At 41.3% G+C, this 14,732-nt stretch overlaps 1 protein-coding gene across 4 annotated transcripts in view; it reads right to left on the bottom strand.

Moving 5' to 3' along the window:
• Fam193a (family with sequence similarity 193 member A) overlaps positions 1-14,732 on the bottom strand; it is an 89,372-nt gene that overhangs the window by 63,777 nt on the left and 10,863 nt on the right. For 3 of the 4 annotated variants that reach the window (XM_005365904.3, XM_013353324.2, XM_013353325.2), the window contains exons 2-5: positions 10,579-10,736; positions 9,751-9,918; positions 5,582-5,816; positions 1,211-1,335 (exon numbers count right to left, since the gene is read on the bottom strand). In XM_005365904.3, coding sequence (XP_005365961.1) covers positions 1,211-1,335; positions 5,582-5,816; positions 9,751-9,918; positions 10,579-10,736 — 686 coding nt within the window. The remainder of the gene's footprint in view (positions 1-1,210; positions 1,336-5,581; positions 5,817-9,750; positions 9,919-10,578; positions 10,737-14,732) is intronic. The other variant, XM_013353323.2, reaches the window with a different exon arrangement.

Genomic DNA, 14,732 nt, shown 5'->3' with positions numbered 1-14,732 from the left:
AGTTTGAAAAGGAATTCTAGAACAATAACAACAACAAATCAGAGCTTAGCACAGTTTCTTGCTGTTTGCTGGCAGCTTGCCACAGCTCCTTTGAAAGAGATTTTTCCTGAGATTTTTCCTGATTCAGATGTAACAGAAAAAAAAAAAAAAAAAATAGTGGGCAGGGAAAGAATGGCTGGGAAGCAAATCAAGGCTGAGTGAAACTGGTAAAAATCTGCAAAAAGCATACCAGGTTTGCATAGCACCTTGAGCTGACCAACTACTTCTGAGGTGGTTCTTTCTCTAAAAATAAGGTTGAATAGGACAAATAAAAGTGGCTGCTATTAGTGTGTGCTTACGCTGTGGGCCTATGCTTCTATTTGGTTAACAGACAAGAAACAAAATCAAGAAGAGATGATCCTGAGGTAGCTACTCAGCTCTACTAAGTAATGGCTGATGAAGGAGGGGCTGGCTGGAGAACAAACATATGCCCATACTGTATGCCTCTATTTAGCATACTTCACCCCAACAAATGCCCATTACAGAGTTCTGCACTTGTGCACTTATCTTGGTGACAGCAGAGAATCACCCACCAGTTATTCTGGTGAAAAGTGACATAGGCACTCTACAAACATAGATGGAAAAGCACATCTAAGTCTAGGAGAGTCAAAGGTACTCTGAATCCCACGTTCTTCCTCCTCTTTCATCTCCCTTCACCACAATGCAAGAACCCTGACAAGATCCCTGGCTGAACCAAGACCTGTCAAGGTAAAGCACTGTTTGCAGGAGCTTTTATATATTTTATGAGGAGGCATTATGGTGTTACACCTGAATAGCATTTACACTGGCTTATCATTTAAAAGTTTAACTGGGGGCTGAAGAGATGGCTCAGCAGGCTGCTCTTCGAGAAGACCTGAATTTGGGCTCCATCACCAACATGGCGGCTTACAACTGTCTGTGACTCCAGTTCCAGAACTCAATGCCCTCTTCTGGCCTCCTTAGGCACCGTAGCATGTGATGCACAGACATTCATGTAGACAAAACACTCATACACAAAAAATATAAATTACATATAAAAGTATTATATCTTAGGTTTAGAGCTTTCTATCTAACTATCTTTTTCTCTATGCCCTGTTATTTTTCCTGTAAGGACTTCCACGTATAGTGGTCTACAGGCATGAACACACACATAAGATCATAGGAAAAGAGAATCCAAGTCAAGACAAAATACCTGATCTGAGACACCAGTGCTGGCAAGTTGCTCTGGAGAAGCGGCTCTGAGAAGACCAGATTTTCAAACAGGTGTTTGTTATGCAGTTCCCATGTCACCTGGAACTTTTTCAAATGTTCATTTTCCTAGTTTAAAAGAAAAAAAAAGGTAACAAAAGATGCAGTGAGTGGGTGGAAATATAAAGCTTCCTTGAAGAATGCCCCCTGCTCTACCACCTTCTGCACAGACCTACAATATCTTGTTTGTAAAGAGTCACTGTTCCCTGCTTGTGTCAAAACATATCAAACCAAATCTCTAATTTCAGCAATATGGGTTGCCACCTTAGTACATTCTATGTAACCCCTACCTACTCCAACCCTAGAAAAGGGTTGTAGGTGGGCTCAGAAAGGAAAATGGAACAGGGGGTGGGAGGACCCTAAAACCTAGGACTGTCAAGATGGCACAGCTGGTAACAGTGCCTGGGTGCTACCCTGATGAACTAAGTTCAAACTCTGGAACACACATGGTGAGAATCATTCCTACAATTTGTCCCCTTGACTACACAAGCATGAACACACAAATACGTAAAACATTTTTAAAAAGAAAAAATATTATTTGAGTCAGAACAATGCTTTTCTTGCCTGTCTTTGTCAAAGTGCATTCTGATAGTTGCAAATAAATTCTTCACTGGCAACGCTCTGGCAAGGAAAGAGCTTTGATTTCCTAAGAAACAGGAGCAAACTTATCAAGTGCTATTGAAGACATGCTGGGAGCCCACAGCAGTGCTACCAAAGCCCATCAGTGCTCTCTAGCTCCTCTGGAGTGGATTACTCGCTGATGTTTTAGCCTTTGCATGTATTCTCAGTCTAGTTTTTCCTAGAAATGTCAGTAGTGAGAGAGACTCCTCACTACATCTTCCATGTTGCTCTGATGTGCCCCACTTCTGTGTCCTTTTGAGGCACATACACAAAGCTCAGGGCTCCTTTACTTCTTTTTAATTTACCAATTCTCTTTTCGATCTCTGACTATTTTGGGGGGAAGGTTTTATTAATTTTTTTTATTATTATTTGTCTCCTTTCTCATTGCTTCTGTACTACCAAAGATTTAACTCTAGACCTTGAACATGCTGAACAAGCCCATTATACTGAGCTACATCCCCAGACCTTCCTTTGTTTGAGATAAGGCTTCACTATGTACCTCTGCTGGCATCTAACTTACAAAGCCTCTGCATTCTAAATTCTGGGATTAAAGGTGGTATATTTGTGCACATGTGAAAGAGTGAGAGAGATTATGTGTTCCTGAGTTTATTAGAATGTGTGTATGTGTGATTAAGTGTTTCAGAGTTTATTTTCTGCCAAACCTAGATGATCCTTTGTGATCATATTAATTCTTGATCCATAATTTTTTTTTTTGGTTTTTCGAGACAGGGTTTCTCTGTGGCTTTGGAGCCTGTCCTGGCACTAGCTCTGTAGACCAGGCTGGTCTCGAACTCACAGAGATCCGCCTGCCTCTGCCTCCCGAGTGCTGGGATTAAAGGCGTGTGCCACCATCGCCCGGCTTGATCCATAAATTTAAATATATTTTATTTCCTTAGACACAATAATCAGAGTTACTTTATAAATTCACTATCTTCAGTGTGTCGCTTGTTATCTCTGCTTGCACTCAGGTGTATTGTCTTCAACCTTTACTTTCTGATTTTAAAACAAACGGGGGCTGGGGTGATGGCTCAACAAGTAAGAGCACTGGCTGCTCTTCCAGAGGACCTGAGTTTGATTCTCAGCACCCATATGGCAGTTCAATTAATAACTCCAGTCACAGGGGAGCCAGTGCCCCACCCTGGACCAAACATGAAGATGGTGCATAGACATACATGAGGCAGAACACCCTACACGTTTAAAAACAAAGAAGGACCAGCAAACATCTCATATGAGGGGAGATATTACCTATACACAGCTTGGACCACTGAAAAGTGACTTCCAGCTTCTTAGGTGTATCACAAAAATTTAGGGTCATGATAAGCATAGCTCTTGCTTTCCTTCTAGTACTCAGGTGATAGTTGCTTATGAGCCCAACATTATAAGCTAACTGATGCCACTCTGGATTAAATGGAAACCCACTTTTATCTATGCCTGGGGTCAATGTTAACTTGCAAACAGGTGTTGTCAGGATTCAAGTTTTGGAGTAGGTACTCTTTCTTCCCTTTTATGCCTTCTCAGCTGTATCTTTAAAAACTTTTATCTTCTTTTATATGAATTTCTAAACTTATCTGCTTTTCCCTTGGAGGACAAATATTGCGGAGTATGCAGTCTATGCCATGTATTATCAAAAGGAATATTCTTACATGTAAAACATGATCACACAGCTGCATGCTGTTCTTTCAAGTTTTAACTGGGGTCAAACAACAAGAAAATATTTCTATATTCTAAGTTAATAATTATTTCACAGCTATTTCACTTCTGGACATATTCCCAGAGAATTTCATATCCTACCATAGAAATATTTGTGCTCCCACATTCATTACTGCTTCATTCTCTACAGCAAAGAATTAGTATCAACCTAATTTTAGTCCACCAACAGATGACTGGACAATGAAATTTGGCATGTATGTATGTATAACTGCATAGTATTTAGCTATGAAAAAAAGGTAGTAACAATCTGCAAAAAATGGATGGGCTTAAAATACGTATTAAGAAAGAAAAGGGCGAGAAACCCTGTCTCGAAAAACAAAAAAATAAAAAAAAATAAGAAAGAAAAGGGCTACATGTTCTCTCTCATATGCAGAATCTAGCCAACAATATATGTATATACATAAACAAATGTGCATATAGGTACAGTAAACTATGAAGAAAAGAGTAAGAAAGACTATTAAGAGATGAGAAAGTACTGAATAAAGGTAATGACTATGAGTTATGAAAGAAATTAAAAAAAAAGTTTTAACTGTCACGGATTTTTCAGTTTTGGTGGTATGTAAGTGCATGAAGATATAATTGATAGTAAAAGTATAATATCAAACATGAAGTTATACTTCTATTCTGAATGAAGTACACTGAAATGCAAAGATTTTGGCAATGGTTAATTTTGGTGTGTTACTTTTTTTATTTGCCCCAAGTTCTACTTTTGAAGGTCTAGGGATACCCAGCCTTGTAGATACTAGGCCATCATTCTACCACAAAGCTCAAGTTAAACTCAATTAACTTTGTAAGATGGAGTCATCTGAGGAGGGCTGGATATCAACAACACTTTCTGGAGAGTATGTGGTCTTAAAAAAACAAAACAAAAAACAATAGCTGGTACTCTCTAGGGATATGGGCAGGTACATGATTCTCTAGAGCAGCAGCTCTGAACCAAGTCTAGAATAGGCAGAGTCCTAAGTTGAGGTAGAGGACGGCTGAAAGGTACAAGATGTACAAGAGAGTGCACAGGACAACTGCCACTACCAGGGTCCTCACGTCCAACTTGTTTTACTCATCTCACTCAATTTTCCCTAAACATGTGTCTCAAAAGCCTCTTCTTGGAAGTACTTACCTGGCACAGTGTTAGACTGTGGCAGGGAAACTGGATAGTCTGAGGCTGTTGCAATGTCTTGCCAAGTATTACATGAACCTTTCTGGATAGCCCCACTAACATCAGAACCAGATAAAGAACCAATGGTTACTGCAACTTTTCCTTCAAAACATAGCCACCACTAAGAAAGCATTAAAACCCGTCCACTGAATTGTCACTTAATAATCAGATGAAATAATGATGAAAACTTGAAGACTATGGGGGAGATGGGGAGGGACCACACTTGATGGGTCGGGGAAGCAGCCTAGGGAGCTTCTGTGGTTGTCACTAGGATGCCTCTTTCTGTCCACCCAGAAATGGGGTGGTCAGAAATTCACTTATGTGCCCTGCTAGAACTGTGAGAACCCTGTAAGGAAAAGGCAAGGCAGCTTCAGTAAACCCATCCCATTCCTGCACTGCTGCTAGTTGCACACATGAAGAAATTCAAGCAAGAGGTCTTTACATGTGCCTTGCATCAACTGCAACACCAGTCAGTGGCAGTACATCAACACCAACACAAGACAACAAAAATGTTTTGGACTTCCTATCAATGCACCATGGTTTTCACCTCCATATCCTAATATCTCACTTCCTAGTGCTTAGATCTTCCCTAAAAGATTTCCATGCTGTGGCTCCTGGACATTAATTCTCTTAATGCTTCTACCTGCCAGCAAAATCCATTGCACTAAGATTAATCCCACTCTACCTTGTGCGGAAAGGAGTATATGACCGTGCAAGGAGAACTTAACCATACAATCAGTCCCCTGGCTGCATACACCTCCCCTATCACATGATTTTGTTCTTTAGTTCACCTCAACAGCAAAGAAAGAAGCGGGCATGGTCTCTCACCAGAGTGCCAAGAAATGTACTGATGGATCGTGCAGCCTGGCAGAGGGCACCATACTCCTCCAAGAGTAGAGAGACAAAGTGGTGTGCCTGTGGTGGACCCTGCAGGCCAGATGGTGCCTTGGCTTTCGCTGCAGCAGATAGCTGCCGGAGAAGGCGGACCTTCATTTCTAGCACATATTCCCGGGCTTGCTGCTCCAACCGCTGGTAGAGCTGATAGGGATCCCGCTCACAGAGCCTACAGAGACAAAGAAAAAGTCACTACTCAGCCATGATTGTCTACACATGTCAGCTAACAGACAGTTTTTATGTCAGTGAGTGTCTTTTATTAAACACCTTTCTTGTGACGACCTGTAGGAGTACAAGGTAATTCAAGGAAAACTGACATCCCCCAAATGCTTCCTTTGACTGCACTGTTTATGCAACCTATATAAGGGACTCTGCTTCGCTTCATGTCCACGAGAGAAGACCTAAGCCTAAGGTATTATAACTTACAACCAAGAGGTAAAAAGCCTCCCTTCTACTGTGTCTGAGAGCTGGCTTAGGTGCCAACACAATGAGTGGAACTTAAAAAGTGACATGCTGCAATCCTAGCAGATGTGACACCTGTTTGGAGGATGGGGTCAGGTTTACCTTTCTTCTTTCTATGAACTCAGTATACCATACAAATGAGCTCATGTTATTTTTACAATTAGAACACGTTTTAAACAAAGGTCATTCTATTTTTAGATTATCAACAAAGCAAAGAAATGCATCCTTGTTAACTAGTCACAGTGGTAATGAATTTCTGTCCAAACTTACAGGTGATACTTTTTACAGTTTTGAGAAAAATGACCTTTCTTCCTCAGCCTCCTAATGCTGGATTATAGGATCACGCAACAAGGTGATGTAATTTTTAAAACTTGCTCTATAGTATTTGTCATTACTATGGTTAAAGTTGCTGCTCCTTTCAAAGGTACATTTCTGAGACGCCTCTAGATTAGTGGTTCTTAACCTGTGGATGGTGACCTCTTTGGGGTGTCAAATGACTCTTTCACAGGGGTCACCTAAGACCATTAGAAAACACAGATATTTATACTATGATTCATAAAAGTAACAAAATTACAGTTATGAAGCAGCAACAAAAATAATTTTATGGTTGGGGGAGTCACCATAACATGAGGAACTATATTGAAGGGTCGCAGCATTGGAAAGGTTGAGAACCACTGTTCTAGATGGAAGCCTAGGACCGCTGAAGCAATAACCAAAACATCTACTGGAACATGTCACTATGAAGAACCAGCTGAACTTTGTGGCTGTTGTAGAATATATTAAGTTTTAAACAACAAATTCTTCCATCTTTGGCTGCCACATTAAATCTAAAGAGAAAAGCATAGTTGTTATCTGTTCCATGAAAAAAAAATTAGGTGTTGTGGACCATTTTTAATCCCAGTACTTGAGGCAAGAAGGTCTCTGTGAGTTCAAGACAAGCCCGGTTTACACAGCAATTTCCAGGCTAGCCAAAGTTACGTGATGAAATCTTGTCTCAAAATAAAATAAAACAGTAAATAAAAAAAAAATTAAGCTAGACGATGGTGGCTCACACCTTTAATCTCAGCACTCGGGAAGGAGAGGTAGGCAGATCTCTGTGAGTATGAGGCCAGCCTGGTCTACAAGAACTAATTCCAGGACAGACTCCAAAGCTACAGAGACCCTGTTACGAAAAGCCAAAATAAATAAATAAATAGATAAACAAATAAATAAATAGGTGTATTTATTATTTTTATATGAGGATGTATGTGTACCTGAGTTTATGTGCACCTTGTGCATGCCTGAGCCCAGGGGAACCAGAAAAGGGCACTGTTTTCTCCTGGATTCAGATTGAGAGATATAGGCAGTTATAAGCTGTCATGTAGGTTCTGGGAAACAAACCCAGGTCCCCTACAACAGCAGCAAGCACTCTTAACTGTTAAGCCACCTCTTCATTCCCTCCTGTTCCCTAAGGTTACATATCTCTTAAGTTGTAAAAGATAAAGAGTCAAGCAAAATTATGCAAGGTAGGATGTAAAGCTATGTATACAATCTGCAAGGTAATAGGTAAACCCTCTGTGTACAATGTACAAGGTGATAAATATGAAGAGCCATGGATACAATGTGTTCAGAGAAAATAAACTGACAGGATTCTCACTATGACTGCTACATTTCAAAAAGATGTAATAACTTTGGTAACATTAAAATACAGTGGGGGTTTTGCCCCATTACTAGAGATCAAACCCAGGTTTTTCACATGCTATACAACAGCTCTACCATTGGGCTACCCAAGCCTTTGTTTTGTGGAGACAGGATCTTACTATGCAGCTGAGACAGCCTTGAACTTGCTATAAAGCACAGACTACCCTCAAATTTATAATCCTGCCTTAGTTTCTCTGTGCTGGGATTAAAGGTATATATCACTAAGTCTGGCAATAATTTTAAGAAAATGTGTTCCCTATGTTTAAAGGACAGTGAAACAAAATTCAAATGAGCATGGAGTAATTGAACTCAAAATACCACAGGGCTGAGGAAAAGGCTTAGTGGGTAAGAGCACTTGCTTTGCAAACACAGGACGGACCTGAATTCAAAGCCCAGTAACCCAGTAAAAGGCCAGGTGTCCCTGAGCATGTCTGTCACTTCAGCATTGGGAGGTGGAGCCAAGTAATTTCTGAGAACTTGCTGGCACCCAGCCTAGCTGAAAAGGAAGGGGTGGCTATCCACCAGGACAGTCAAAACAGTGGGCTCTTCTAATTCAGTGAAAAGCCCTATCTCAAGGCAACAAGAAGGAAAGCAACAGAAGACACCCTGCCCTCCCTGAACATATATACACATCTCACGTGCATATACCAAACACATACAAACTCTTAGAAAAGGAAGCCTGCAGACACCTCCTTATAGTTTTCTCAGTGCAGTAAAATTAGAAGCATTTTGATTCTTTGTTCATTTTCGTATCTTATAAATTTAAGGGAAAAATCAAATGATACTTTTGAGAACAGATTTTTTTATTTATAATAAGGTTTATTTTTTTAAATATGTATTGAGTTTTGCTTGCATGTATATATGCCACATGTGTGTCTGGTGCCCAAGGAAAAAGGTATTGGATTCCTGGACCTGGAGTTATAGACAGCTATGAACCACTAAGTGAGTGTTAGGAAACAAACCCAAGTCCTTTGCAAGAGCAGTCAGAGCTTCTAATCACTAAGCAATCTCTCTCCAGCTCATGCAAACTGATTTCTTATGGGAAAAAGACATTGCAAGTAGTTCAACCAACCAATCATTCATAGATGCTGCTTCACCTGGATTAAACCTGTGCTGATACTGTTCTAAAACATCACAGATGTAGCATGAAGGGTCTGAGATGTCATAGGTTTCATGTGCCATTAACTAGGAAATTTAAAGGCACTTACCACTTGGAACTGTCTCATATAGCACTAAGTAGACAATAGGTGAAATCCTGAACACAATGCTTTTACCAGTCAATGCCCTGCTTCTTTGATATAATCTAATGTATGGCAACTGTGGCTTTGTAAGATTTCAAAAGTATGCAATCAACACATATGAAAAAAACAAAATGAGAACCAATCCATGAAATATCAGGCTTATATCTATTGCCTTTATTTGGAACATTTCAAAAATCAGGGATAAAAAAGGCACACTTAAGTTGTAAAGAAAAACAAAAGTGACACCCACCCCACTTTCTGTCAGTCCCTGGGAAGGAGCCTGCTGAAGAACAGATGCTAGGCAGGAGCCATTCCCTATGAGGGCAGCTGCTGCAAACCTCATAAGGTAAGTGCCTTCACAAGCAACCCTATCTCACAGTGCTTCAGTGGACAGGAATACAATGCCTTTCTCCCTGAGCTACAAATCCAACAGTGATTATGAAAGTATCCAGCATCACCTGGCACAACCAGGACTCTGGAATCCTGTCTATGTCACTGTCAGTCTTAATACATAACAGAAACATCTCAACTTAGAAACAGAAGAACCTGAAACAATTTACCCAGAAGGCTCATGCTGGTCAGTTGTCTGCGGAAGACCTGAGCTGTACCAAGAGCTCAAAAAGTTTAACTGAGCTTTACTCAGGACAAGCACTGAGGATCCATTGGCAGATGGGAGGGCAGGGATGGGATGGGGCTGTAACATGAAGGGGCAACCTGTACCTATCCACAAGCTCCTTCACTCCTTCTTTGTCGGGAACCAGAGACTGGTCCTGGTCTTCTGCCAGTGGGGTACCCGCCTGGCGGTATATGCATCGGACCATGTAGCGTACTTCTGACCAATAGTTTTGAAGCTGCTGCGGTTCCCGGTCTGTCTCTGCTGAGATGTCTCTGTGATAACATAGAAACCAGTAGAGTTAAGAGAGGCAGTCTACCTACTTGCCACAAGGTATACCCCATTTCCATACTTTGACCCCAGATGGCACACAGAGCCCTTGCCTTCCACTATTTGGTGCTCACTTGATTCTATCAGTCTGGCTGTCCCAGACCAGCAGTACAGCTTTTTTCTATCAAGTCCTGGCCTCTTCTTCCTTCAACCCCTAGCAGCTTCCATCATGAGTTCCACCACCTCCATAACCCATTTATTTATTCTCACCTTAGACTCATTTTCCTTTTTTAATTAATATTCTTTATCTTGAGATAAAATCTTGCTATGTAGCCCTGTCTGCACAGCACTGGAACACAGAGTCCCCTCGCCTCTCAAGTGCTGGGATTATGTCATGAAATAAGAGTTAATTTTTCTTTAAATTCTAAGAGTTCTCCCACTTTCTTCTTTCTGAGGCCCAACTTCCTTCTGTTTAGTCCCGCAAGGCAGGGATTTTGTATTTCTGTATACCTTTCCTCATAATAGCAAGACCATGTCCTACTTTCAGGGGTATGCCAAAAAGATACTGTTATTTGTTAAAAGAACCCCATGTCTAAGGCGCTTTCCTATATTTCCTAGATACCCCATCATGCCAGTATAAGCAGCACAACCAACTCAATACATACCTGCGCTCACTGCAGGCTTCACATGAGCAGGCATCTGAGGGCGTGGTGCCTAGCCCTGAAGAGGTCATTGTCTGTGTGCCTAGGGCCAGCCTCCCAGCACCACTGGCTTCAGGCTGGGAGCTCCCAAGTGATGAGTGAAGAAGAAAATCTTGACTCTGCTTTAAAAATAGAATACAACAGACCAGTATGTTTATGATATCAGATATCTATTGATTTTTTTTTAAAAATCCCTTATAGAACTAGGTGTAATGACCTTTATCCCAGTACTCAGGAGGTTAGAGGCAGTTGGATCTGCTAGTTTGAGGCCAGTCTGGTCTTCTTGAACAGTCAGAACTACATACAGAGATGCTGTCTCCAAAACAAAATGCCTACTAAAGAAATGTTACAATAGACACTGAAATCTATAGCAAACTTTTTTGGGGAGTCAAAGGGAACTAACAGGTGACAAAGTCTACTACACAGCAGCACAGGCTGGCCTTGAGCTCGTTATACAGCCCAGATTTTCTTGCCTCAGTGTGCCGCACACTGGATAGGCAATAAACTCCAGGTTCTGTCTGGATCAATGTTTTTCTTACTTCCAGTGGTTTTTACTATTACATAAAAGCATCCAATAGATTTTATTTTTTTTAATTAATTTTATTTATTTGCTTATTTATTTATGGTTTTTTGAGAAAGAGTTTCTCTGTGTAGACCTGGTTGTCCTAAAACTTACTTTGTAGACCAGGCTAGCCTCAAATTCACAGAGATCTGCCTGCCTCCCAAGAGTTGGGATTAAAGGTATGTGCCACCACTGCTCAGCCAGATTTTATTAGAGAGAAAGAGAGAGAGATGACAAATAAATAATCTTGACTTCCAGTGCCCTAATCAGCATATGATGATCCCAATAGGCACCTCTAAGGTGTGATATGCCCACAACAGCCTGACAAACAGTGGCAGTGGTCCCAGAACCTATGCTGTCTGCTCTGACCACCAACAAGGAGGCCTGAGAACACTCTAGAACAAAGTAGGTTAGAGCACTGGAATAGGCTCCTCAGAGTCCAGAGCAGAAGGCAGCCTGCTGTGACAACATTCTAACATCGAGAGAAAAAAGAACTGAGGCATGGCATAAGTTCTTGAAGAGAGAGGGCCAGATATAAGAAATGTACCTCCTATACACTAAGGTGCTCCTCAACCTGATCAGGTGCAAAGTACTGAGAAAGTCTAAAGGGGTTGAGTGTGCACGCACACATACACGTACAACTTTATACCATCTTAGGCTACTGCTGAACAAGGAGCAGACACCTCAAGGCTAAAGTGCTCCAAAGTCCGGCACATATCAGACTCTGAAGTGGAAAAGCACAAGAGCTTTCTGTCTAGCAGATAGAACAGGGAATTGCACTGTCACTACCACAAGAGAAGGAGCATTCATCCACAAAGAACCCACACAAAGAGGTGCTGCACAATGAGAAGGCACAGTTAAGCATCCTTCAGTCTAGCCTCCAGAACAGGGGAAAATACCTGGCATAGGTCAGACATCAAGTGTATATTATTCCTGCTATTGCAGTCCAGCCATACATAACCTAGAGCAAGAACCTTGTAGCCAAAAAGCCATAGATAGTCTGACAAGAACCAAGAACCTGTATGTCTCTTCCCCAGGGCCCCTTCTCCACCCTGGTAGAATAGAGAAGGGTATGGGACATAGCCTCTATCACAGTGATCCCTACCATGTCCACAAAAGCTGTAGGAGAAACTTTGAATTAGGTGAAACAGTCAGGTTTTTATGTACACTAGATTTGAAACCTGAAAATGAGATGATTCCAACAAAGTATAAAGTATGATTGCCATCATGGAAGTGTATAGAGATAAGTGAGCAGCACAGCTTGACACTGGTGATGAATCACATGGCTGTTCCTCAACAGCAGCAGGTCAGCCACTTAGTGTACAAGGCTGACTATTCTCTCCTAGCTTATGCTCACTTCCACCCTCACCTCAAACTAGCACATTCACACCCCGACACTCAGTAGAAGCCTCTGTCATCTCTCACCTGGTGACTGCCAGGCTCTCTACTAGTCTCCACTTGCCTTTACCCACTCTCAAACAGCAGCAGAGAGTGTCCATGGAGCTCCCCTACATAAAACCTTCTGTTCACTTCTGAATTACTTGGGAATGCATTCCTTGTTTCTTACCAAAGCCTTCCATGTTATCTGGGACAAAGTTCTGCTTCTGTGTCACTACTGTACCTGTTCCTGTCTATAGTGCTCATCAACTAATCTTGGTATGCCTTCTGATGGTCTGATAGAGTTCTATAACTCAGGGCTCAAACAAAAAGATGCCCTACCCACAGAAGACAATCAAGTCAGTAAGTCATTTTTGGTATTTCTGTTTGTTTACTTAAATATTTTTGGCCACTCAATTCAACATCCAACTCTGCCATACTCTATGATGAATAGACACATGTCACCTGTGTAAGTAACAGATACAATGTTCAAGAATGGGCAGAGATGGTAGGACAGTGAAAGGACTCCCAGGCTTCTTGTGTATTTCCTCCCCTGTTCATATAACTAGACAGCTTTGTCCTTAAAGAGACAGAGACTGAACAACATGCTCTCTCCAGTGAGAGGAGTTTTAATAGCACCCAACTGGGCCTATAGCACCCTGAGGCGCCTCTGTTCTCTAGCAGGGAATAATCAAATCCTCTAAGTTGGTTTCTTCTGGAGTCTGTTCCTTCAGCTGCAAAGACTTGGCTGCTTTTGAGAATTACCATGACGGGTCTTCAGGGCTCACTTCACAGATCTGAGTATGTGATGATCTCCCACCACTGGGTAGTTTCTTGTGTTAAGATGTACATTAAGATGTATTTACTGACTGCTGGTAAAATTCTGCTTGGCACACTAACCTAACCACCATGGTTAATCTCTTCTCTCACAAACTGCTATATGAAATCTTGACTTTTCTTACTTTCTCATGTTTTTGTCTTCAACACTGCAACAGAAGGTGTGTGTGTGTGTGTGTGTGTGTACCTGCTCACACTGTGCATGAGCACTTACTTAGCACAACAACCACAAACTAAAGTGACTTTTCTTAGTGAGAAGGGATAAAGCTAAGAGTAACTATATATTAAATCCCTGAATATAGCACCTTACAGTACTTATTTAGGCTGAATCTCAGGTTCTGTCCAAACTGAACACTATTTTAAAAAATGAGACAAAATCCAACGGGCAATGTGCAATTTGCAATATCCATCTTCCTGCTTTTACAAAGCTGTGAACAAGATGCATGGTAAGCTCCCACCAACATAGACTACTGCTTCTGTCACTGTATTTTCCCTACAATCATAGATTGCATCTTCAAGCTGTGGGTTCAAATAAGCCCCCACATCAAGCTGCTTCTGTTAGGTATTTTATTAGAGTGATTAACAAGAAAAGCAAGGGTCACTGCTATGATAAACCTGACTCTGTGATTCAAAGGCCTTCGATGTGCCTTTGTGTGAGGAATGTAGGAGTTTTGAGCTTTTGGGCTAGATAAGCCTTAGGATGTATTTTGATGAGAGTTTAGACAATCAAAATGCCAAATTAATGAGGACAGTAGAGACCAAGAGAAACAAATGAAGAAGATAACCAGGACCTACCTCTCTGTGGGAAGATGGCAGGTGTTAAACACTGCTTAAAAAACAAACAAACAAACAAACAATAGAAAAAACTAAGGTGAGTCTCTCTGACTCATCTTAAAGAAAAGAAGTAGTTCTCCATTACTGTTCCAGCACCATGCCTGCCTGCCTGCCTGCCACCATGCTGATCATAGACTAAAATGTCAAGAACAAAACATGAATTCAACAAAGCAAATTCTGAGACAGCAAAACTATTATCTTGGCAAAAAGAGACCAAAATCAAGACTGCAGTTGGCTTGAAGCAGGAGTGAAGGTCAAGACTTCCATTCTCTCCATGTTGAGAAAGTTCTTTCCTTTTCAAAATCAGGTAACTTCCCCAAGTAATTTAGGGTGAATTTAAACATTTACTTTACACAATAACTGAAACAACAAGGGGGATTTATGCATCCTCCTCCACTTTAACAATATGTAGTATCCGCCGGGCGGTGGTGGCGCACGCCTTTAATCCCAGCACTTGGGAGGCAGAGGCAGGCGGATCTCTGTGAGTTCGAGACCAGCCTGGTCTACA

Source organism: Microtus ochrogaster, unplaced genomic scaffold (genome assembly GCF_000317375.1).
Source record: "Microtus ochrogaster isolate Prairie Vole_2 unplaced genomic scaffold, MicOch1.0 UNK5, whole genome shotgun sequence".
Classification (NCBI taxonomy): domain Eukaryota; kingdom Metazoa; phylum Chordata; class Mammalia; order Rodentia; family Cricetidae; genus Microtus; species Microtus ochrogaster.
The sequence above is the reverse complement of the archived record's forward strand: the minus strand, read 5'-3'. Positions and strand labels throughout refer to the sequence as shown.